The sequence below is a fragment of the Pteronotus mesoamericanus genome, unplaced genomic scaffold (assembly GCF_021234165.1).
Source record: "Pteronotus mesoamericanus isolate MK-2021 breed Mesoamerican mustached bat unplaced genomic scaffold, CSHL_Meso_final contig_50, whole genome shotgun sequence".
In the NCBI taxonomy this organism is placed as follows: Eukaryota; Metazoa; Chordata; class Mammalia; order Chiroptera; family Mormoopidae; genus Pteronotus; species Pteronotus mesoamericanus.
This window is the reverse complement of record NW_026555186.1, coordinates 42,280,506-42,307,249: the sequence shown is the minus strand read 5'-3', so window position 1 is coordinate 42,307,249 and position 26,744 is coordinate 42,280,506. Positions and strand designations below refer to the sequence as shown.

Below are 26,744 nucleotides of genomic sequence, written 5' to 3'. Positions count from 1 at the left end.
TTAGATAGAGGGAAAGGGAGGGAGAGAGGGAGAGAAATATAATCAGTTGTCTCTCACATGCCCCCCAGCTGGGGACCTGGCCTGCAACCCAGGCATGTGCCCAGCCTGGGGATCAAACTAGCAACCCTTTGCTTCACAGACCAGCACTCAGTCCACTGAGCTACACCAGCCAGGGCTACAGTGTTTACAATAGATTAAAATAAATGATTATTTTCTTATTTTTTCATATATTGCTTATAAGTAAATTAAGATTTGTTTGCTATGCATAGGAAATATTAACAATAACATGGTAAAGTTCTTCTCTGTGTTTGAGTTTGTGATACTATAAATAAAATATTTGCCCTTGTTTTAAAGTCATTACTGTTAATAAAATACACCAATTTATTTTACCAAAATGTGTTAAATTTTCAGTTTAATTGTTTAGGTAGTGAGAAGTTCAGGTTTGCAGTATGCAAAATGTTTTTCTTAGGATAGAAACATTCCAAAATAGATTTTTTAATTAAATCTTTTGTACTAATTGGGACAAGTTGAAAGTTTGTTTTTTTTTTTAAGTTAAACTATTTCAATAAATTTACTTCTGCACAAATAGGCAAAACTTCATGAAAAGCATATTGTGCTAAGCCCTGTTTATGTTTTAGTAAAAATTGCTTAACATCTCCATTAATAAGGAAATGCATATCAAAGTACTTATAACTATTGACAGTAATAAAAATTTGAAGCAGCTATAATACTTCTTGTTGGCTGGATGTAAACAAAAGGTTGCTCTCACATAGCATGATAGGAATATGAGAGAGCAGTCTAAACATAAAATTTTAAAATACATAAACCTTTCAGTCCAAGAGCTCTATTCCTGGGAATCTATCTTATTAGAGTAAAATCATTTCTAACTCAAATCTATTAGAGCAACAGTTTAAAAATGTCAGTTGAAAGTCAAAATTTAATATCTAGATTAAAAATCATAAGATGGAATATACCTTTAATTAATGAATTCTAGAAGTCCTACCTTGTCTTCAATTTTGAAGGCTAAAATATTACTTAAATTCAAAATTTTCACAAATTTGGAATATGCAAGTTTGTTGGAATGAATTAGATCTTGTTACAATACATAGGGATATTATTATGTTTGAACTAATAGTTTTATTAGTATATTTTAAGGTGTTTTCAGAAATTGGTTTATGGCAAAATAAATAATTATTTCAAGTATATAAATAACTTAGTTACATCTTTGTAATATATCCTGACAGAAGTTAAACATCTATTACGTGCTGTTTGCTGGGATTATTTTACATCAGTTCAGCCTCCCGATAGGATAGCAACTCAGATTCTCTTTCTTCCCAAAGTTTTTGCTCAACTGTATCAGAAAACAGTATTAGAGTTCTCTCAGGTTAACCTCCCATTTGCAGATGAGGAACATTAGCATCCAAGAGGGTAGTAAAGCACTCACAGTCATTAAACTCATTAAGTGGCAATGTCTGGATAATAACAGAAGTCTTCTAGTCTATGTGTGTGTGTGAGAGAGAGAGTGAGAGAGCGAGACAGGGAGAGGGAGAATAAAAATATGTTGTCTCTGGCAATTGTAAATAATCTTTCCATCTGGTTAACATGTGTCTTACAAAGCAGGGATATCAAATCAAAAGCATTTACATTTGATTTACTGATGTCTAACAGTAATTGTCCTGCCTACACAAAAGCCTAAGCTCCCCAAGGCCCCCAGGAAATACATGCTTCCCTGAAGATTACCTCCCTTCCTCCCTCCTCTAAATTTCTGTAAAATGTGCTATGTAATGCCTTACTTTCATAGATAGAGCACACTGGAAATAATTTAACCTTTCCTTGATGACCCAAGTGTAAACATTAGAGTTTTTGCAATAAGTATATCTTTAGATTGAGGTGCAGATACTATGAGACATACTTAGCCTTTTCAATACCAATATATGTACCTCCTTGTGTGTTCCTCTCTACCGGTATACACTTCCCATTTTCATCACTGCTGAAAGTGCTTAACATTTGTGGTACTATTTCCCCTGCACTGAACAGTCATTGGAAGCTATTACCCTCCAAGAAGGAAGCACAGTCATGGGCATGGTGGTTCTCTTCCCTCGAAATCAGTAACAAGAGAAAGAGATTTGGGGGCTCTTTGGCTGCAAGAGTTGTCAGTTATCAACACTCATAGGAGATGGGGGAATGAATGCTTCAGTCTTGTCAGGATAGTAAAACTACAGTACAGTAAAACTACAAACCTGGCCCACAGTATAAGCCATCTATAAAAGCAACACTCTTGTCCCTTTTTCTTAAAGATGCTTAGCCATTTGGCTTTTTGCTACAAAGAGCAGCAAACCTTAGTTATACTTACATGGAAGGAAGGATATTAAGTGTGTTTTAACAAGTCAGTATAAAGTAATTAAGATTACAGATATGGAATCAGACTACCTAGGTTTGAATTCTTCTCTGCCATATACTAGCAGTTTTTTGATTAAGTTTTCTAATCATTCTTTGCCTGTTCATCTTCTTATGGGGATAATAATAGTCCCTACTTCATAGGGTTGTTGTCAGAATTTAATGAGTCAATATGTGTAAATTATGTAGATCTGTGTCTACCTCAGTATGTACCATAGAAGCATTATTGTGATTGTATTGTAAATTGTACTGAGAGAAGAAAGCCTAAATTTTATTAAAGTCTTTATTTTGTTGGAAATGCTCAGGAGCATAGTTTTCAAATCTAAGAATCCTACCAGCTCTATCTGCTTTCCATTCCAAATTACACTCATTTGTGGAAATTATGGTCCAATAACAAAGCATTTGGTGCCATTTCATAAATAATAGGTCATAATTATTTGCTTATCCTTTTCTTTTTACTGACTTTTGGACAGTTGATTGTTGTTTAAACTTTATTTCCAAACAGATAAAAAGACAAGGTTTTATGTAGCTAGCATGACAGCCATTTGTTAACAAAACATATGATTAAAAGAATAGATAGTATAGCATAAAATTCAGATCCTAAACCAGACATAATAGCTTGTGGTCTGGCAAGTTATATGATCTTGAGCAAATGAGTTAACTTCTGTAAATTGGGCATTTAGCATATCTGTGTCATAAAGTCATTGTAAAGATTAAATAAGAGAAAACATGTAGCCAGTTCAAGTGGTTAGTATCCTAGACAAGATACGGTGATAACTTAGGGTGAGAGAGTAAGAGCAGAAATTGAGACAAGTTTTTGGATTCCAGAAATATTTGGGGGGATAAGTTGGATAAATATAAGAGATAGAGGAAGATGTCAAGGATGACTTCCAGATTTTTGGCTTGAACAACTGAATGGGTAGAGGTACTATTTAATAAAATGAGAAGGACTGAAGGAAGAACAGGTAATGGGGAGTTGGAAACCAGTGCAGAGTTTACTTAGGATATGTTAAGCTTGAAATATCTGAAATTCAAATGTGTTTGATATGGTTCTGAATACTGATCTTCTGTCAGTTATATTTATTATGAGTGGTTCTGTTCATAACCATTTAGAATTTATTAATACAGCCATACTGACAAGCAACGTAGCCTTGAATCTGTCATCAACATTGATGGCTCTCAGAAATTCAGGCCAAGATGTAGACGTAGGTAGATATGCTTAACTTCCTCACACAGCCAAAAGAAGGACAACAAATAGAAAATAACAGCCAGAACTGCCAGTTAATTGAACTGTATGGAAGTCCGACAGTCAACTAGTTAAAGAAGAAACATTCCTCCAGACTGGTAGGAGGAGCAGAGACAGGCAGCAGGAGCTGAGAGGACACACAGCAAGGTGGCAGACCAGGCAGCCACACTTGTTTTTGGATAAGCCGGGAGGAACAACTGGGGAGCGAGACAGAATGTGCAATTCAGGGTTCCAACGCAGGAAACTAAAGCCTCAAAACCTCTGGCTGTAAAAATCTGTGGGGGTTGCAGTGGCAGGAGAAACTCCCAGCCTCACAAGAGAGTTTGTTGAAGAGACGCACAAGGTCCAAGAACATACACAAGCCCACCCACCTGGGAATTAGCACCAGAAGGGCTCATTTTGCTTGGAGGTAGCTGGGGAAGTAACCGAAAGTGGGGTGACAGCCAAGCAAGCATCATTGTTCCCTCTCTGACCCCTCCCCCACATATAGCACCACAGTGAATCAATGTGTGTTGCCCCCGCCCTGCGAATACCTAAGGCTCTGCCCCTTACAATGTAACAGGTGCACTAAGACAAAGAAACGTGGCCCAAATGAAAGAACAGATCAAAATTCCAGAAAAAGAACAAAACAACAAGGAGATAGCTGACCTATCAGGTGTAGAGTTCAAAACATTGATAATCGGGATGCTCACAGAAATGATTGAGTATGGATGCAAAATAGAGGAAGAAGTGAATGCTATACAAAATGAAATAAAAATATACGGGGAACAAATAGTGAAGGGAAGGAAACTGGGACTCAAATCAACAATTTGGAACAGAAGAAAGAAATAAACATTCAACCAGAACAGAATGAAGAAACAGGAATTCAAAAAAATGAAGAGTGGCTTAGGAACCTCCAGAACAACTTTAAACATTCCAACATATGAATCATAGGGGTGCCAGAAGGTGAAGAAGAAGAGCAAGAAATTGAAATCTTATTTGAAAAAACAATGAAGGAGAACTTCCTGAATCTGGCAAAGGAAACAGGCTTCCAGTAAGACCAGGAAGCTCAGAGTCTCCCAATGAATTTGGAGCCAAGGAAGCACACACCAAGGCACATCGTAATTACATTACCCAAGATTAAAGATAAAGAGAGAATCTTAAAAGCAGTAAGAGAAAAGACAGTTACCTACAAAGGAGTTCCCATACCTTACAGGCAAGAAGGAGCTGGAAAGAAGTATTCAGAGTCATGAAAGACAAAGGTCTACATCTGAGATTACTCTATCCAGTAAAGCCATCATTTAGAATGGAAGGGCAGATTAAGTGCTTCCTAGATAAGGTTAAGTTAATGGAGTTCATCATCACCAACTCTTATTAATCTGAAATGTTAAAGGGACTTCCCTAAGAAAAAGAAGATCAAAACTATGAACAGTGAAATGACAACAAACTCACAACTGTCAAAAACTGAACCTAAAAACAAAAACAAAAACAAACTAAGCAAACAACTAGAACAGGAACAGAATCACAGAAATGGAGATCACATGGAGGGTTATCAGTGGGGAGGGGAAGGTGGAGAATGGGAGAAAAAGTACAGGGAATAAGAAGCATAATTGGTAGGCACAAAATAGACAGAGGGAGGTTAAGAATAGTATAGGAAATGGAGAAGCCAAAGAATTTATATGTACAACCCATGGACATGAACTAGGGTGGGAGGCGGGAAATGGTGGAGGGAAGGGTAGTGCAGGGCAGAGGGTAATAAAGGGGGAAAAAATGAGACAACTGTAATAGCATAATCAATAAAATATACCCAAAAAATAAAAAAAAGAGATTGATGGCTGTCAATAATATTTTGACACCTAAAAGGTAGGGAAAAAATTTAAACTTTTAAGATATTTCCAGTTTATATATTCTTTTATCTATTTTCATTATGTTTAAGTTGATCTTATGATATTGCTATTTTTAAGGTCAGAAATGTCTAATATTTGTAGTTCCATATGGTTCAATTTAATATTTGGAGACCAAATAACGATTTTCTATTTTTGAAGATGTTTTCATCATTTGTATGCTTTACCATCAGTTTTTATGCACTCATATATACTCCTTGTTCTTTAATCATAGTTAAATGCCAATGCATAAATTTTTAATAGATAACACATTTAAAATATGCCAAAATTAGCCCTAGGTGGTGTGGCTCAGTGGATTGAGCACCGGCCTGTGAACCAAAGGGTCGCCGGTTCAATTCCCAGTCAGAGCACATGCCTGGGTTGCAGGCCAGGTCCCCAGCAGAGGGCATGTGAAATGCAACCAAACATTGATGTTTCTCTCCCTCTCTTGCCCTCTCTCTAAAAATAAATAAATGAAATCTTTTAAAAAATAAATAAAATAAAATATGCCAAAATTAAAATGTTAACCCAAATAATTTACTGGATTAAAATAAAATTATATCCCATGTGATATTATGAAATATATTTTAACCATTATTGTCCTTATATTTGATTTCTTTTGTACTAACATACATACTAATATATATAGTGTTCATTTATAAAAGAGCTTTAAATAACAATAATCTAAAAGTTTAAAGTTAAATCATAAATTTCCTTTTGTGTGTCTTTATGAATTAGTGCCATATGGTATTTGCATACATATCTTGATGAAGGAATGTAAATTTTCTTTCATCTTATACCTGTGGTTTGGTTAGGTGCAAGATGGTAACTTGCATTTTTGCATCCTTATAAATCCATCTAACTTGGATATCTGCCTGTCATTTGGATTTTCTTGAGCTACATTTTATCTAATGAAAAGCCTTAGCTTTTTAAAAGGAACAACTTTAATTTACAAATTTTATCATGAAAAAGTAAAGATTTTATATTCGTGTTTTTAACTCCAGTTGATATCCAGTGGTAGTACTAAGGGCCCCTGGGTGGGTGGGTGGGCGTCTGTGTGTGTGTGTGATTTGGCAACTGTAATTAGTGACATAGGTATGTGTTAAAAACAAAAATGGTGGATTTTATTATTCATAAAGACATTTTTGTAGCACATTACCAATGTAATCACAGACCTATATGAAGTATGTTAAATAAAATAATCTTGTAGTTTTTAAATTTTGGCATTTTAAAATTCTTTAAATTTATTACATTTTTATTTTACTTTTCCTAAAATCAGTTATAAGTTTAAAAGTATTGTAGGAGCACACTTATTTTATAACTTTGTAGCAACAGGTAAGCCAAAGAAAAATCTGTCGGATTTGGCAGTGGTTCAGAAAATATGTGAACCTGTCACTGTAAGCAGTCTCAAAGGGCGAAATGCTTTACAGGAGCTAATTAACCTTAGAAAATAATTACACAAATATGCAAATGTTGTTTAGATAATTCCATGTGTTATCAGCTCAGGTAGTCCATCATAAATGCAGACCTTGCAATGCCTAGGTAGTAGAATCTGGCATAGTTGATAAGGCTTTGGTTCCTGCCTCACTTCTGTTCGGCATTTAACAATTAATGATGGCAGGGGTACATCAGAAAATTCAACCTGTGCTCTGAATACAGCTGAATTCCACAGTGTAAATATCCTATGCATTCTGCCACCAGCTAACTCTAATTAATGGTTTTACTTATTTTCTTTATATGCACTTTGTGCATTTGCATATTCTGAAATTATCCAGCTTGAAGTTGCGCAATACAAAATGCACCCTAATGTGAAATTCATGGAGAAACCTATAGAATAGATTTAGTATGTTTGCATTTCTGTAATTGAGGTGTATTAGAAAGTCTTTCCTATTGAAATCTGTTTAATCACGAAATACGCTGCTGGTAATATACACCTGCTAGATTATGCTTTATAAATATATAATGATTGTGGACACAATGTGGGCTGTGGGTTGGAATGACACAAATTTACCTTGAAACAGTGTCACCTCATTTATAAAACTGTGATTTTAGTGATGTAAAATGTCAGAAATATATATTAAAAACCACTCCAGGTATATTAATTCCTGTGCTACCATTACTGTGCTTAACTGTTGTAGGAAGCAATAAATATTTGGCAGAATGTGTTACATCTTAAAACGATGGGAATCTGGCTCTCTTACACACTGTGAAAAAACCATCATTTTTTCAAAGCCTTAGTCACATAATAGAAGCCAAGTTTTATAGTTAAGGTTTATGTCCTTTTTCACTTTAAAAAAATAATATTTTGAATAAAACTATTTAATTGTATGTCACCAGTCCCTCAAAAAATGGAATTCACATAGAATCATTAACTTTTTTTTTTTTTTTGATGATTCAGCATCACTATTGTTGCTGTCAGTGACTAAGCTTCAAGAGCAGTACTGCTCTTATGTTGTTCAGTAATGAGAATCTCAGACTGTTGTGCTCTATGTGCTCTTCTAATTTTTTTTGGTTTTTCTGTTTCTTCAGTTATTTCCAAACTTTAAGCTATCAACTCTCACTCTTAATTAAACCTATTTGAAACAACCCTTTTTTTTGCTTCTTGTAAATGTGCAGCGCATTCAGACCAGACATGAGAATTTGTTATATGAAGGTGTAAAGACGCTGTTCAGATGGCGATTCTTCCTAAGAAGCCAATAGTAATCATTCAATACTAGGGTTTGATTTTTTGTTTACTTATTAAAAGCATGTATTTTGTAGAAATTTGGGGAAGTTCAGAAAAGTGTAAAGTAGCTAAAAATAGAAAATATTCATAATCCCATAGTCCATGGTTTAGCTATTTTTAATGCTTTTGATTTCTACTACTTTTTTCAAGCCTTCATACATAGTGAATTATACCAAATATTAAATTAGATGAACTGTATGTCTTACTTTGTAAACTCATTGAATACCTACATAATATTTCCTTAGACAAATAAACTATAATTACTTTTACATTACTGGACACTTAAGCTTTATCCAGATTTTTGTTTTTATGAGTCAGTGATGAACATTATTGAGCATCAGTCATTTGCCACATTCCAGATTATTAAAGGCTAGATTCCTAAGTGGAGTTTAAATACTTATATTGGTTTTCAAAATGTGCTTCATATTTTGTCAACACTCCCATCACCAATAGTCCTGGCATTGTCATTTATTAAATGCTTATAGTATGCCTTATATGGAGGTCTGTTCAGAAAGTATCCAGCCATGTACTATGGAAAATACATTTATTGAAAAAGATACAAGGTATAAGAAACACTGTACATAGGACAATGATGCCTAAGTTCCCTAGGCACCTTGGGACCTCACACAGTTTTCCCAATCTCCGTCAGCCACCCTGTCATATTTTCCTGAATCGCATTGTTAGTCTGAAATCTCTTCCCTTTCGGAGGTGATTTTATTTTGGGAAAATCAGAAGTTGCAGGGCGCCAAATCTGGGCTGTAGGGAGGACGAGTCATCTGGGTGATTTGATGTTTTGCAAAAAAGCTCTGCATGAGACGTGATACATGAGTGGGCACATTGTTGTGATGAAGCTGCCAATCACCAGTTGCCCATAATAGCAGGCTTCTGAATCATCAGAATACTTTCCACAGTGGAATGTTCAAGCTTATTGCAAAATTTGATGTAGATTTGTTTCTCTACTTGCTCAGTCATTTCAAATGCGACAGCCACACAGTATACATACTCACTTCAGTGGCATCTCCCCCCACCACCGCCCCAACCGTTGACTAGTATGGCGAAGTCATCATTTTTCACTCATGCGCATTCCAGTCCACTCTCTTTGGCTGCCAGGTTACATCACTGTTGCACAAACTATTCCCATTATATGGTTGGATTTCCCATTAACAATGGTTGGATTTTTCCTGAACAGATCTTGTATTTATAGTTTGAATCCAAACCTTTAAATTTGGTTTCAAAATCTTGCATTCTACAAGGAAGGAGAAGTGACATGGCCAATTAAAGAAATATTAAGATAGAGAAGAACCAATGAAATAGCCAGGATTCAATTTAACCTACCATGACTAATTACCATGACTACATGACTAATAGTATAGCTGACAAGTAAACTTGAGTTGACAATCTTTTGCAATAGTTTTAAACATAGGCAGGATAATAATACATGTAAATACATGTATGTACTTTCCATATATTTCTTTTTTATTATATTTTCTTGATTATGTTATTGCAGTTGTCCTGAATTTCCCCTTTTGCCCCCTTCTACCAAGCACCCTCTATTCCCTCAGGCAATCCCCCCACCATTATACATGGGTTATGCATATAAGTTCTTTGGCTACTCCATTTCTTATACTGTACTTTACATCCCCATAACTATTCTGTAACTGTCTATTTGTACTTCTTAGTCCCCTCACCTCTTCACCGATTTTTCTCTCTCCCTCCTCCCATCTGCCAACTATCTGGTAACTAACTTCTTTTCTCTTGCTGCTTCTAAGGGTTTCTCTTTATCTTTGACCTTTGACCTTTTAATTATGATATGTCTTGGAGTGGGCTTCTCTGCATCCATCTTGTTTGGAACTCTCTGTGCTTCCTGGGCTTGCATGTCTATTTCCTTCACCAAATTAGGGAACTTTTCTTTCACTATTTTTTTCAGATAGATTTCCGATTTCTTGCTCTTGCTCTTCTCCTTCTGGTTTCTTTATGATGAGGATGTTGGACCTCAGGAAATTGTCCCAGAGGCTGTTAACATTCTTTTTTGGATTCTTCTTGTTCTGACTGGTTGTTTTTTGCTTTCTTATGTTCCAAGTTATTGACTTGATTCTAGGCTTCATCCACTCTACTGTTGTTTCCCTACAAATTGCTCTTTATTTCAATTAGTGTATCCTTCATTTCTAACTAGGTCTTTTTTATGCTTGTTGAGGTCCTCAAATAAGTTCCTTGAGCATCCTGGTAGCCAGTGTTTTGAACTCTGCATATGATAGGTTGCTTATCTCCATTCCATTTAGCTCTTTTTCTGGAGTGTTGATCTGTTCTTTCATTTGGGCCATGTTTCTTTCTCTCCTCATCTGGCAGCCTCCCTGTGTTTGTTTCTATGTATTAGGTAGAGCTGCTTTGAAGACACGGTAGAGCTCCGTGTCTTGGTAGTGTGGCCTAGTGTTGTAGGTGCCCTGTAGGGTCCAGTGGCACAGCCTCCTCTATCACCCAAGCTGGGTACTCAAGTTCTGCCTTTCACATGAGCTGATTACACCCTCATGTTGTAGTTGAGCCTTGGTTGCTGTTGGCAGATCAATGGGAAGGATTTACCCAGGCCAGTCTGCTGCAAGGTCTGGCTGTGATCACTGACCACCAACCTCCACCCTCCATGAGGATCAGCTGTGCAAGGGCAGGGTGGTGGTGCTCTGATATGGTTTGTACCTGTCCACTGGGTGTGCTGGTGCTGGGGTTTCCTAGGTAGTGCAGGCCAAGGTCAGCCCCCACCTGTGTTTTGCCCGGGGCACCCTGCCTGAGCTGTAAAGCAATCTGTGATGGCTGCTACTTGTGCTGGGCTTGGAGATTCCAGGGAGAAGCCAAGCTATGAATCTAAGCTGACTGCCACTAGGGCTCACTGAAGCCAGCTATTGCTTGTTTGATAGGATTTAGGAACCAAGACCAGCCATTCTTATGGAAAAGCAGCTTGGGTAGGCCTGTAAATTGGGTGGGGCAGAGTCTCTGGGGATCTCCAAGGCTGGTCAAACGGTGTTAGCTAGGTTGATGGAGTCTCAGATAGGTCCCCAGCTTACTGACTCTGTGAGGGGGAAAGTTTAGTAAAGGGTGAATAGCCTCTGCTTGCCACGATGCCAGACAATTAAGTTTCTCCATGTATACCACTGGTGCCTTTAAGCTGCTACTCCACTACTGGAGCTCAGATGGAGTAAGTCTGAGTAGGTGAGTCTGTGTGTGGATTCTTTAAGAGGAATTGCTTGAGGCTTCAGAAGTTTTATTTCACTGATTCAATCCCAGCTGATTTTTGCAACCAGGAGCTATGGGGACTTATCTCCCTGGCACTGGAACCCTGGGCTGGGGGGCCTGGTGTGGGTCTGGGACTCCTTGCTCTCTGTATAGCCCTCCTGAATTTTCATCTGCGTGTGTGGGACCAGTTTGTTCCGCGTCTGGGCCCCTCCTACCAGTCTGGATGGATGTGGTTTCTTTAATTCCGTAGATGTCAGATTTCCATTCAACTCAATTTCTGACTTTTCTGAATGATGGTTGTTCTATATTTCAGTTATAATTTTGATGTGGTTTTGCAAATGGGCGAGCCATGTCTGCCTATGGGACCACCATCTTAACCAGAAGTCCCTGTATATTTCTCATTAGGTGGTGTGTATCAAAATCATTTCCCCATCTGCAGGAGAGTGTGACCTTCAGTTAATTTTCTAGCTCTATGTCCCTGGAAGCCTGAAGAGACAGTGTCTTCAGGGGGTTTCCCAGGTATCAGATTTTGAAGTTGCATGCAGGAAATTTGTTGGGGAGTTCTCTTGGGATCCAGATCTGTAAGGGATAAAAAAAGGAATTTGAAAGAAGGAGCAGAACTGCCGTAAAGTCACAACAAAGGTGTCATCTAAATCTGTGGTGGTCTCTGCGTCTGTGATTGCTCTTCCGAGATGTCCTACCTTGTGTGTAGAGATAAGGCCTTTTTGTTAAATGTAGTTGCCTCAGAAATGAAATTGTTGATTCAGGTCAATGATTTTCATCTGATGTCCTGCAAAAAATTTTAAAACATGCACTACCTGACTATTTAGTCAGGGGCACTAACCTCTTTTCCCTGAGATTGTCAAATGAAAAAATGACAGTAGCCAACACAATAGCCCCATAGTGTAAATGACTCAAAATTATACCTATTTTTTGGTGTGCCGCAGAATTTTAGTAATTAGTTTATGTGTGCCATGAGATGAAAAAGGTTGAAAATCACTGATTTAGGTAAGATAGCTTTCTTTGGGTGAGAACAATTCATAGTGTTGTACCTCAGTTAAATCTGTTAGCTGCCAGTCTCAGGAGATGAGTGCCATATAATTAAAAGGGGTTCTGGGAAGCATAACATTGCCTATAGTAGAAAATTACTTCTGATTGGTAAACTGCATCTGGATTAGAAGGAAATAATAGACTATAAATACCATAGCTTTTATTTTTTAAATTTAATCTTTGTTGTATTTTTTCCATTACCATTTAGTCCCCTTATACCCCATTCCCCCCAGAAATCACCACATTATTATCCATGTTCATGAGTCTTTTTCCCTTTTTGCTCAATCCTTCCACCCCCTCACCTCCCCGCCCCCACACTAGCTGTCATCCTGCTCTCCATCTATGAGTCTGTCCCTATTGTCCTTGTTAGTTCAGTTTGTTCATTAGATTCCACATGTGAGTGAAATCATATGGTATTTGTCTTTCTCTTGTTTCACTTAGCACAATATTCTCCAGGTCTATCCATACTGTCACAAAGGGTAAATCTTCTTTTTTACAGCTGAGCAGTATTCCATTGTGTAAATGTGCCATAGTTGTTTTATCCACTCATCTATTGATGAACACTTGGGCTGCCTCCATATCTTGGCAATTGTATATAACATTTCAATTAACATAGGGATGCTTATTTTCTTTTAAATTAGTGTTTTGGATGCCTTCAAATATAGTCCCAGAAGTGGGATCTCTGGGAAGAAATAACATCATTAAAATGTACGTACTACCCAAAGCAATCTAGAGATTCAATGCAATTCCTATCAAGATTCCAATGACATATTTCACAGAACCAGAACCAATATTTCAGAAAATTTACACAGAACCACAAACAGCCCCCACATAGCAACAGTGATCCTGAGGAAGAAGAACAAAGTTGGAAAAATCATGCTCCCTAATATCAAACTGTACTATAAGGCCATAGTAATCAAAACAGCATGATACTGGCATAAAAACAGACACAGATCAATGGATCAGAATAGAGAGCCCAGAAATAAGCCCACACCTTCATAGTCAATTAATATTCAACGGAAGAAGCAGGCACATACAACAGGCTAAAGACAGCCTATTCAGTAAATGATGCTGGGAAAATTGGACAGATATGCAAAAAAAGATACTAGACCACCTTCTTATACCACACAGAAGAATAAATTCAAAATGGGTCAAAGACTTAGACCCCAAACCATAAAAATCCTAGAAGAAAACATAGGCAGCAAAGTGTCAGACATTGCTCGTTCAATATTGTAATGATATATCTCCCTAGGTGAAGGAAACAAAAGAAAAAATAAACAAATTAGACTACATCAAACTAAAAAGTTTTTGCACAGCCAAGGAAGTTATCAACAAAATAAAAAGACAACCGTCAGAATGGGAGAAGATATTCTCCAATACATCTATAAGGGGTTAATACCCAAAATTTTGAAGAATGTACAAAACTCAACACCAATAAAACAAACAACCTAGTTAAAAAATAAGCAAAAGATATGAATAGACAGTTTTCGAAAGAGGACATATAGATGGCTAATAGACATATGAAAAGATGCTCAACGTCAGTAATCATCAGAGAAACACAAATTAAAGCCACAATGAGCTATCATCTCACACCTGTCAGAATGGCTGTCATCAGTAAATCAACAAGTGCTGGTAAGGATGTGGAGAAAAGGGAACCCTTTTTCACAGATTGGTGCAGCCACTGTGGAAAGCAGTATGGAGATACCTCAAAAATTCCATAGCTTTGATCTTCCCTGAGGGCAGTAACTCTTGTAATCGCGCAAGTTCCTTACAGGCAGAACCCTGAAAGCCATGCCTATGAAGTTGTCGCAAGAGATATGGCTTCTGTGGGGTATAAGACTTTTAAGTCAGGATAACTTGTGCATTTGCCCAAGGTGAGTTCTGATTCCCTCATTCCTGAGCTAACACCCCATGGCCAAAGAGAATAATTCCTGGAATAACTCTGTAGGCTGCTACAGGGACTGCTGTAAGGCTCCTACCTAAAAGGAATGCCTGCTGCTGCTGCCCTGATCGCAAGCCATCATTTCTGCCCTGTATATTATAGGGTTAATGGCTGTCAAGTCTGGTCCAAAATATTCTTGTGTAACTATTTAGTTGTGCTTATAGATGATCCCATAAATGAATATTGTAGACATTTTTTCAATTGGGTCTCACTTTTTTTGAATATTTGTTTTTAAAACCTAAAACTAAAGAATAATTTAAATAATTTAATGATCTCAGAGTCAGGCTGAAAATATTTAAGTGCTTGGGGCACATGGAGACTTGAGGTTTCCTTTTCCTACTGCTGACAGGCCACTGTTAAACAGATATTGTCTCCCTAGTGTATGGAGGAAAAGACTTAGCTATAATACTCATCTCTGAAAACAGCAGTCTCTAGATGTGAACAGTGGATTGAGTCATTACAGCTTATTCTTCAGTTGTAATGACTCAATCCATCCCTTCCTTTCCATTCACTCTACTGTCATCCTGAGTAATATTTATAGTCTTTATCATTTTATTTATGTGGATTACTGAACACGATACCCTGGAGAAGTGCTCTTGCCTTTAGGTTTTGTCTTGTCTGAACTGCATTACCCATGAGATCCTAGACTGAGTTCCATGATAGACTTTTGTCTAGGGTTTGCAGGCTGTTCATGTGCAATCCAGGTTTTTCTGGAGCCTAAATAAGATTCCAGGAAATAATGAGAGGGAAGGCTGGAAAGATAGGCTTAAAGGAAAAGACTAGAAGAAATGAAACTAGCTAAGAATCTGTTGTAAGAGGGCCCAAACTGAGGTGGAAATGGAAAGGATGGGACAGGTAAGCTCTCAAGGAAGAATTGGTAACTGTGAAAAGAAATCAGGGAGAGCAACACTGAGGTCAGATCACATGGATTTACAGTGGCGCCATCGGAGTTGGTGTTGAGTGTGTGTCAGGAATAAAATAATACTTCTCACATACTACTGCCTCTTCTGTCTTTATGTAACACCCTTGTGAAATTGCAAACACATTATAGACCAGGATCATTGCTTACTTCTTACTATCCTTTCACCTATACTTCCAGCACAGAGCCTAATGGGGACAGAGTGATCTACCTCCTATATGTTTTTATTCTGAGTTTAGGACCATCCCAGGTATTTAAGATTGTCAGTTCTGCCAACTATCAGCATGTAGAAACTCTTTTATCTGTCTTTCTGTTTTGTTTTTACATTTCTTTCTTGCTTGCTTTCTTTTGGTGTTGGAAATGGGGGTTTTGCATTTTTTTATTTTTATTTATCAATTATAGTTTACTTTCAGTATTATTTTGAGTTGGTTTCAGGTATACAGTATAGTAGTTACACAATCATATACTTTACAAACTGTTCCCCTCTCCCAATGTTTCCAGCACCCTACCTGGCACCATGCATAGTTATTGCAGTGTTATTGACTATATTCCAATATATGTCTTTCATTGTGAGATAAAACTAGGGAAACCAGGTGTCTGGATTTTGTCTGGATTGTCCCAATTTAGACTTGTTCCCTCAGTACAATTACTAATAAAACTTTTCTTCACTCTCAAAGGTTTGTACAATAAATTCTATGGTCACTCTAGATATATGTACAGAACAGTGCTAAATATGTACAAGGGGTACCCCCAAAAAACAGAATTTATTTATAAAAAATTGTTACTCTTACATGTTTAAACTTTAGTCACCTTCGAAGTGCTCTTCATTTGATACAATAGACCTATCAACACACTTTTTCCACCGCTCAAAACAGTTTTTTAACTTGTCTGTTTTGATACCTTTTAGTGCTTCTGCCATTTTTTTAACCTCTTCCACATCCACAAAACATTTCCCTTTGAGGATTTTTTTTCATCAAGGGTAACAAAAAAATGTTGCTTCAGGCAAGATCAGGTGAATAGGGAGGGTGGGGAATGGGAGTCATGCTGTTTTTGGTCAAAAACTGCTGAACTCTCAATGCACTGTGTGTAGGTGCACTCATAGGTCACCCATCATGAAATGGGCAAATGTGTTGAAAGAGTCTCCAAAAAAAAATTCACTGAAGCCAAACACAGCTTCTCACAACAACGCCAGCTGTCACACGATACAGATGGGTTCCTAGAACACTCACCTAGTTGGGGAAGCCCTCCAGAAGATAATTCTGGGTTTTTGGGGGGTCACCTCTCATATTAGTCAGTTTAACTATAACCATAAAAAACACACTGTGTAACTACCATGCTAGTCAAGAAATGAAACATTGCCAGTCACCAGAACTCTAATTTCCCAATTACAACTCTCTCTTCCTTAGAGTTAACCACCATCCTGATTTTTATGACACCTATTTTTCTACTTTGAAAACTAATAAAAACTAAATTATTAAAGCCAACAATGCTCTAAAATGATTTCCTTCTACTTATTGTTCTTGTATTTATTTTATATACTTTTGGTGTCAGTAAACTCATATTTGTTACTAAGAGTTATCTTTGAAAGTATATTTGTATTTCATTATAGGACTACAAGATTGTAAGTAATCCTCCTGAAGATAAATGTTGTCTTTTCATTATTTATTTATTACCCTAAGATTTAATTAACAAGACTCAGCTCTTGGCCTCAAGAATTTGATAATCTAACAAGCAATTACAATAAAAATCATTCACTGCAGTAATGGGAACATGCACAAAATGTAGGTGAATGTAGGTTGTAGGACATTACCTAGCCTTGAGGATAATTGGAAAGACATTCGATAGAAGGTGATGTCTCATTTGAGTTCAGAAGACAAGTAGGAATTATGTAGGTGAAGGTGGTGAGTGAACTGAGGGCATAGCACAGACGTCACTTTTGAAACAAAGGAAATAGTCCAGGGACAAGAAAAATATGGCACAATTATGTTACTGCAAGTTGTTCCTTGCAGTTGGAACACAGAAAGTGTTCTTTATCATCTCTCATAGTGGCAAAAAGATGTCTTTTGGATCATCATGTTTTAGGGGCAGTGATGAGAGATATAGTTCAAGGCAGAAGCCAGGCCATGAAAGGCTTTAATGTCATTCATACTGAGTGCGAACTTGATCCTGAGAGCAATGTAGAAACTTTGAAGGGCTCTAAGCAGAAGGTGAATAATGTGGCAGCATGATCATATTTGCATTTTTGAAAGGTTGTTCTCACTACAAAATCAGAGAGAGAGCAGTTAAATGGACAGCTCTAGATGCAGGGAATGTGGGCTGGAAACTTGCCACCATCGACATGTGAAATGATGGTGGCTTGAGCTAAGCCAGAGGAAATGAGAATGGGAAGAAGTGAATGGACTTAAGAGAGAGTTGGGGACAGAATCAACAGCATTTTAATGATTGATTATATGTGGAGTTTGAGGGAGAGAGAAATAAAATATGATGCTCAGATTTCAGCTGGAGGTGGGGAGCACAGACAGTGACACAGGTTTGTAGAGGAAGTTTTTTAGCACAGTGCTGAATGGGTTGATTTTGAAATATCTGTGGGGTATCCAGAGGAAATGACCTTGAGCCTGGAGTTCTGGCGAGAAATTTAGGGCAGAGATAGACATTAGGGAACAACAGCTTTTAGGTGCCAAGTAAACTATTCATATGGACATTTATATGATAGTATGTAATTTCTGAGATGAAAAATACAAATAAATTGTGTTCGTTGTCTAATACCATGACATTCTTAGGGAGTTAATCTTTTGGTGTTAAAGCTTCTAAGAAATATTTGCACAAAATATTTTCATTATATGTTTTAGTTTTTAGCAGTTTGTTTTCTGATCTGTATTATTTAGTTCTTTGGGGTGTTTTCTTTTTCACATCATCCAGGTTTTACCACAATATGTGTCAGCTATAGAAATAAACACAACAATATACAGTTATTATAGAACTTCTGGAAATAAAGCAAGATGCATATATTTATTAAGGTTTAGCAACTTAGGAGAAATGTAAAAAACCTTGGGCTTCTATGTTTAGGTATCTCCTAGTTCAAGAAATAAAATTTGTGTGGACAATCTTTTTTAAAGTATATTTTAAAATAATAAAAATGAAAAATATTTGTTGCTAATATTTGCTTATTTTCAGCTTACAGAGATACTTAAAATTTTATAATTCAAATAATTTAGATTTATGTATAATGTAAATATTTTCAGATATACATAGAAATGTATCTGAATTTTTTAGTGTAATAGCTTTATCATAAGACCACTATAATTTTCTGCTATGCAACTAATGTCCTTAGATATATTTTAATATCTCAGATATACCCAGAATGCAATTTCCCCTCAATGATGTGCTTATTTTAAATATTTTGTTTCAGAAGATTATAGTAGCAGATAAGTTTAGTAATATTTTAATAATAGTATACTAATTTATTCTCTAATTTGAATTTTTAATGTAGTTTTTGTATTATTATTTTGAATAAGCTATCACCATCTTATTTTTTATGCTACATAAGCAAGCACATAATTTAATTTTTGATTACTATGATAATAATTTGATACGGTATGTAATATATATTTGTTTTCTTTATAGGAAAATGGTTCTCCTGAAGAACATGCAATCTATGTGTGGGACCATTTCATAGCCCAGTCTGCAGCTGAGAATGTATTTTTTGTTGCTCACAGCTATGGAGGACTTGCTTTTGTTGAACTGGTAAGTACACATTTAATTCTGTTTTCAATTTCCAAACTCCTTATGGGTTTATCCCTTTTACTCCATTTTGATTGGTATCACCACTTTAAATCACTTTATAGTGGATGAAAGTTATATATTTTGAGTAAATAATTTTATGACACTTAAAAAGAATATACTTATTTATTTTGGCAGAGCTTTTAAATGCTAACCAGAAAGTTTTTTGCCTGTTCCTTATTTAATTATTTCTTTTTTAATTTCTACATTATAGCCCCAGTTTTTATGTATTTTGTGATATTTATGTTTTCTGTTTTATGTATACCATTGAAGCTTATATTATCTGTAAGTTGTTAAAAAATTTCAAGAGACCCTTTGAATATTTAGGAATATTTTGATAACCTTTGCCTGACTTACCTCTACAAATTAGCATTTAATCAGAATCTACATAATTTAAATTACCAGAAAACTTCTGTTAATCTGTTTCTGAATAGAACTTACTGCTTGGTCATAAAATTCTTTACATTTTAAAACAATCTGATTCTTGGAGTTAAGATTATATACACATGATAGAAAAAATCATCAAGATTTCTGAATATTGTCTGTATAATCTATAATATTATAAATACTAATATGAGTGTTTAATGAGTTATAATCAGTACTAAAAATGCACTGATGAAAAATCTGTGCCTTCATGCCCATGACCCCTTATGTCACAGAAAGGTGCTGGTGCTATAATAAAATGATTCATTTGATTAAAGTGCACTTGATAATTTTAAATCCAATAACCTCAAGTGGACATTAAAGCAGACCCAGCTTTGGTTGCCTAACTTTTACATTTCTAAACTTTGCTATGTAATTCTCCTTTCATGGAAATTAAATATATTCCCATGGCCCTTTCAGCCTCCCTACACCTTACTGCTTACCCCCTTAATTTAGATATAAAACCGGTGGTGACACCTGAGAATAATTTTGCTGACCTGAATTTATAAATGCTTATGATCTCTTAAGATCAAGAAATAAGTTTAAATCATTTATTTTAAATTGATTTCACTTTTTAGAAACAATTTCTAAGTGTTTTTAATTCTGCTTAAATTTATTTTAATATATAATGGATATCTTAAAGTTGCTAACAAACTAGTATGGTGTACTTTTAAAAATGTGAATGTTGTCTTTTAAATAGTTCTTTTAACCATACAGCTATTACACACACACATACACACACACACACACACACAGCTTTCATTTATGTAGGTTGTGTTTTCTTGTACACTATTATATTACTCAAAACATGACATTTCATTGACACTTAGAGTAATAACTTAAAATATCTTTCAAAGCCTGCAAGACTAATCAAATTTAAGATTTCTGTAAAACATAAACTCTTATTTTTTACAGTTTATAAAAAATCTTTTATACATCAAATTTGGACTTTAAGTGAATTTTAGACAGTCTTTTAAATGAAGTTAAGATGCCAGAGTAACAGATGACCAGTGTGTCGGTTCTGTTTTGCCTGTCCTTCTTGTCACACACTGGTGGATATTTCTCCACTTTTGTTCCACTTTAATATAAAGCACACAGATGTTTCAGAACAAGACTTGACTTCTGACCTTGAGGCTATTAGGGTCAGGGTCCTCAGGGCCTGTGAAATTATCACAAGCTGAGCTAAAGTTTTTCTCCATCACAGGAAGTAACCAGTAAGTAAGAAGTTAAAAAGGAGCTTTGTCAGAGAGACAAGATGGTCTCAGTGAGGGTCAGCTTCTGTAGTCTGCTGTCTCTGCAGGAGGTGCATGCATGGGAGGAGGAATATAATATAACCACTGGCACATCACATATCTGTCAGGCAACACCAGGCCTGAGAAGTCTATTTAATGCAATATACCTTGTTGAGGTTTTAAAGTATTAATGGCAATTATCTCAACTTCATATATGTGCTACTTTTTGTGAAGTGACTTAGTTGGGGTTATGTAATGGGGCTATACGGATGGTGGCAACTAAAGAAAAAGTGATTCCTGACCTAACAACATGGATTCCTCCAAACAGATATCATTGTACACTGATGAGTTTTACATAAATTTTTTGACAAAGCAACATTAATATATATAAGGCCATTTTGTTTCTACTTAATTTCAAAGAATTTTTAAAAGGTAGCATTGATAAAGAACAAAAAAAAGAATTTAAATATTGTTAAAACTTTTGCTTTTGCCTAAAGCTGAATAACATTCTTACCTATTCTCCCCAGTATTCTTAGGAGAAGAGTCATGATGTTTAAAATGTTGAAAAGTATCCATTCTCTCAGGATTTTTCAACATAAGTATAATATATGAAAACGTTTTACATGGATTTAAAATTTTAATATTAACTTCATAAGAAAGTAAACTGTGAACATCTTAAATTATGGCTTATTTTTTGTCTCAATAACACATTATACATATCACATACTAAATCCTCTGGATTTCAGTAAAGGTAAATTTAAGTGTCATAAAATTCTACTCCTGATTAAAAACTCCCTACCTTCCCCACCCCACACAGATCTTATGGAACCGTCTTAATTTGTAACATGTTCGAATGTTTGAGATTGTTTTTCTACCATTCTCATACAAGTTTACATTCTTTTATTTTTTAGGTCATGAATTTTAAGAAATTGTATTTTAAATGTAAACTGTGTGGATAGTACAACTTCAATAATATATGCAGTTACTTACAGTGATTATTGTTTGACAAACAGGTACCAATCAAGACCTACTCTAAAATGTATCCTGCCATTTACTAAATTTAAATTGTTTATAATTATAGTTTAAAATTAAATGTGCTGCTAATAAATGTATGAAAATAAATTACTTCTAAACTTAGAGTACAAAATAGTTGCAGAGCTTTCATTTTTTGCTAATTGTTTTTAAAAACTGAGAACATAATTTATGATTTTATTCTACCTTAAAGTATTAAATAAAACAATTTCTTCTGAAGGATACATTATACATAAGAGATTTCATTTCAAAACCAGTGTTCATTTTATGGTAGTAAATCTTGGAATTTGATCAGGTCTAATTTTATTAAGATGGTGTATAGTTCATATAATAATGAGAAAAGTGATACTAAAAATATGCCTTTCCCTGTTTTTATTCTTGTCATATGGTAACAACTCAAGCTTCCAATTCTCTGAATTTTCTGTGATCCTAGTAAAAATAGATGTTGATATGATAGCTCTGATAGCAATTTCAATATTCAGTCTTTAGAGGCAAAAGGGAAGAAGTACTTATTTATGAATAATCATCAATTTTTAAAAGTAACATATCTTCCCTATGTTATCTACTGTTCCAAAGTCTTACATTTCTGTACTAGAAATTATTTTATACACTGACAGAATTAGTAGTCATAATCTGAATGCATTTACCAAATTCGTTCAGAAAGAGATCTACAAATAATGCAGTGTACTTTTTCCTTATATTAGTTGTTTAAGTTTGATCTCATTTGTTGGAAATTAACTGTCATTAAAAAACAATGCAGTTTTAAGCTTTTCCATCATCTCTTTGACCAGCCACTTTGATGAAGTGATTCCATTGCTTCCATTGTTGGTCATTTCAGACTGCTTAGCTCTTGTCTTCCTAGGTGATCGTTGGACAAAATTAAGCGGTCTTAAAATTTTCTTTTAATTGGAAATGAGTTAGCTTTCCTTGTTAATGACCAGCTCACCTTACCTGCCCTGTATGCAGTGCTAAATAAATCAATTTGCTTTCACATGTCTTTCCTGTGTCAAAGTGTTGATATTTTTTATAACATACATTAAACAATTTTAGTAAATCTGGTTTTAGTTTATCTCAGCTGATATAAAATTTGTATTTTTATAATTGATTTTATTTTTTTATGTTATTAGTGGTAGTAACATAACCACCATTATAAAGATCACTTAGAAATGTGTGAAAACTGTTCCTTTTGAAAGTGTATGTCTACCCACTTTTGATTTTGGTTTCTCCATGCTTGTCAGCACTTGATTGGCACCTCACTTGCATGTGAATTAAGGAATGAAGGGAACTCTGTTTTCCTGCCATTGTTCCATGCTGGGCTCCCCAGCCTCCAGGCAGCCTAAGTTGACCTTCAGCAGCTGATAGAGGACTAGTTGTTGGACATAACTCTGTGAGCACACTCAACCTCAGTCTACTCTGAGATGATCTTTTAAAATTGCCTAGAGCAAGGTTTGGATTTACACTTGAAGAGAAAGTGGAATGGGACTACAAGAATTAGTTTTTACCTTCAGTGACATCAGCTAACTATGACCTTAAAAAAGCATTATTTAGATCTTATCTACAAAGAACAAAATAAGTTGGGTATGGGTAGGATATCTGCTTAGTGAGAACAATGGGATATCTAAAAGGTGGGCCTTTGGGAATCAAGAATTGAGGAGAGGGGGCATAAACCAAAGAAAAACTGAGCCACGATAATATCAAAGTAATTCAAGCCAAAATGCTTCTTACAAACCCACTTTAAAATGTAGGTAATACACTAAAAATAAGTTGCCATTTGCAATATAACTTGAATTTCTGAGTTGGTTGCCTAAATGATACAAGTAGCATGTTAATGTATGGGATGATTACAACTTGTATGGAATGCTATCTTAATTCTCTCAGTTTATATGAAAATAATTTAGTTTCTCTAACTATTCTGTAAGGTCCTTAAGGGGGAAGCAGAGGTATATTAGTTTTGCTTCGTCTATTTAGTTTTACCCCTGCCTTGCATGCCTTGCATATAGTGTACATATCATCTTTTGCTCGATTGTCGGTAACACTAATTTTAGGAGTTTGTTGCAGAAGTCCAAGTAAAATCCATTGAAGGGTTTTTACCAACACAGAAGTAGTGGGAATGGGAAGGAAGGAGCACACATTAGAGATGTTAAGGAGACAGATTCTCATTGGCTAGTGACAACAGATCTGGAAAACTTAATGAGGGAGAGGAGGGTATAGTATATCCTTCCTTCGTACACACCTACAGAAACATATCAAAGTGGATATGAAGGGAATCCAAGCAGGACATATAAAGTGTAATGAACAGTGATTATGCAGATATGTAAGTATTTGGTGGAAATGTTTGCACATACTGGATATTTAATAATTGTGGTTAATAAAATAAATGAGATATCAAATCAGAGTATTTGGAGAAAAAAAGTTCCATATACAAATGTGATTTGTTAAGTTCCAAGGAGTTGCCTAAATATTGAGGTTAGATTTTTTTTAAACTTTTATTTGAATAATTTTTAATATATACTAGGAGGTCCCACTGTTTAACAAAATGATTTAGTTTATAATGTTTATGTTAACGTCTCTCCTCTCCTTCCATGTCTAACCAGCCAATACCTTTTGTCAGGCTTCTCATCTGAAATCTTTCCATTCTGTGATGTTAAGACCCTCTGAATAATCTGATTATCTCTTTCCAACTGTATTTTTCCCAATAAAAACTTAAAGTTCTAGTTTAATTTTCTCACTGCCAGTGTTCCATCGCACTATACCTCTACCACTGACCTCAAACCCAGTGTAGTGTAACAACCAGAAATTTAGAAGAAGATGACCTGATTTTAATCCTAGTTCTCATACCTACAAATTGTAAATTGGGTCAGAGAGAGAGAGAGAGAGAGAGAGAGAGAGAGTGTGTGTGTGTGTGTGTGTGTGTGTGTGTGTGTATCTCCATCCTCCTCTGTAAGTACCCATAGCAAAATTTGAGCACTATATTAGAAAATTCTTGGTTACTAGGAATTAAGTCAATGTTAGGTGAATGTGAGTCTAAATGCCCAGAGGTTATGCTCATTCTCATTTTTGCTATTGCCATTTCTCCCTCCGAGGTGAGTTTCTCTCCATACTAAATTTTTCATAAAGAATTCTCAATTAACTCCCCTTTTTTTCTGTAGTATTTTTAAATTTCACAATTTAAAACTTTAGTACATATTAATTCACTTTTCTTAAAAGTTATCTTTTATCTCTAAATATTATCTTATCCAAATCGCCTGGAAACAGCTTGAAGATAAAGAATCTAATACTGCTCTTACTCTTCCCACCTCATGATTCAGAACAACATATATTACAGCAACATGAAAAGTCTTAAATATCTTAATTGACCTATATACAGAATAAGCGTTAGCAATAACTTTTACTAATTAAACTTACTCATTCTTCCTACCCTTCATTTGACTATTGATGAATTTGGGAATTCTGCCTAATCAATTCTTTCATATTAGACAATATTACCCTTTTTGTTTCTGGTGTTAGTTTTGTATAGGCTCCTCTCTGCTGGCATCCCCAACCGTAAGGCTGACTGAGAAAATTGCTGCTCTCTGTCTTCCCAGTTAAAGAGGAAAATTACTAAACTAAATTGTAGTTGTGTCCATAATGTCATATTGGCAGTGTGAGGAGCAAGTCTAGGAAAGTTCCCATTTCATCTCCAATCATGAGTTTAACATTACTTTTTATTTAATAACGAGCTTACTTTTTGCTTGTTTCCTTTTTTAAAGTTATTTATTTTTTTATTGTTGTTCAGTTACGGTTGTCCCCATTTTCACCCTGTTTCTTTCCCCTGCCCTGTCCAACCCCCGCTCCCAAAGACAATGCCTACCCCATTGTCCTTCACCATGGGTCCTTTATACATGTTCCTTGTCTTGAACCTTTCCCTTCTTTACTCAATTATCCATTTTTTAACTTTTTTAAAACAAGTTTTGAGATATAATTAACACATATTTATTGAGATGTAATTGAGCTTTATTGAACTTTGCTGAGATATAATCACAAACCATGCAATTTATCTTTTAAAATGTACAACTCAATGGCTTTTAGTATGTTTACAAAAATGTGCAACTATCATCACCACTATCTAGTTTTAGAACATTTTTATCACCCCAAAAAAGACTCCCATGTTCAAATTCTTTGTCCATTTTTTAATTGTGTTGACATTTTGTTGTTGAGTTGTAAGACTTAGCAGTGTTTATATGTTCTGGACGCAAGTCCCTGATCAGATACATTATTTGCAAATATTTTCTCCCATTCTGTCAGTTATTTTTTTACTTTATTTATGATGTTGTTTGACATACAGAATTTTTTTTATTTTGATTTATATAGTTTTTGTAACTTGAGTTAATTTCTATACGTTATATGAAGTAGGGATCCAACTTAATTCTTTTAAATGATTTGTCTCAGCACCATTTGTTGAAAAGACTATTCTTTTCTCTTCCATTTATCTTGTACTCCTGGCTATAAATATAAGGGCTTGCTTCTGGACTCTCAATTCTATTTCAATGATATATGCTTGTCCTTATACCAGTACCACACAGGCTTGATTACTGTAGCTTTGCAGTAAGTTTTGAAAGCAGAAAATATGGATCTTTCAATTTTGTTCTTCTTTTTTAAGGTTTTTGGCTATTCTAGGTACATTTCCATATGAATTTTAGGATCGGTTTGTCAATTTCTGCAAAATAAAAGGAGCTGGAGTCTTGGTTGGAATTAAATCGGTAGATCAATTTGGGGAGTATTGATATCTTAATAACATTGTCTTTTAATCCATAAATATGGGCTTTCTTTCCACTTATTTATATCTTTCAAAAATGTTTTATTGTTGTCAGTGTACAAGTCTTACACTTATTTTGTTAAATTTATTCCTGTGTATTTTTTTGATTCTATCCTAAA

General features: G+C 35.4%; 1 protein-coding gene across 5 annotated transcripts in view; it reads left to right on the top strand.

Moving 5' to 3' along the window:
• Nucleotides 1-26,744, top strand: part of ARB2A (ARB2 cotranscriptional regulator A) — a 418,904-nt gene that overhangs the window by 206,491 nt on the left and 185,669 nt on the right. For all 5 annotated transcript variants that reach the window (XM_054578602.1, XM_054578600.1, XM_054578603.1 and 2 more), the window contains one exon: nt 18,988-19,107. In XM_054578602.1, coding sequence (XP_054434577.1) covers nt 18,988-19,107 — 120 coding nt within the window. The remainder of the gene's footprint in view (nt 1-18,987; nt 19,108-26,744) is intronic.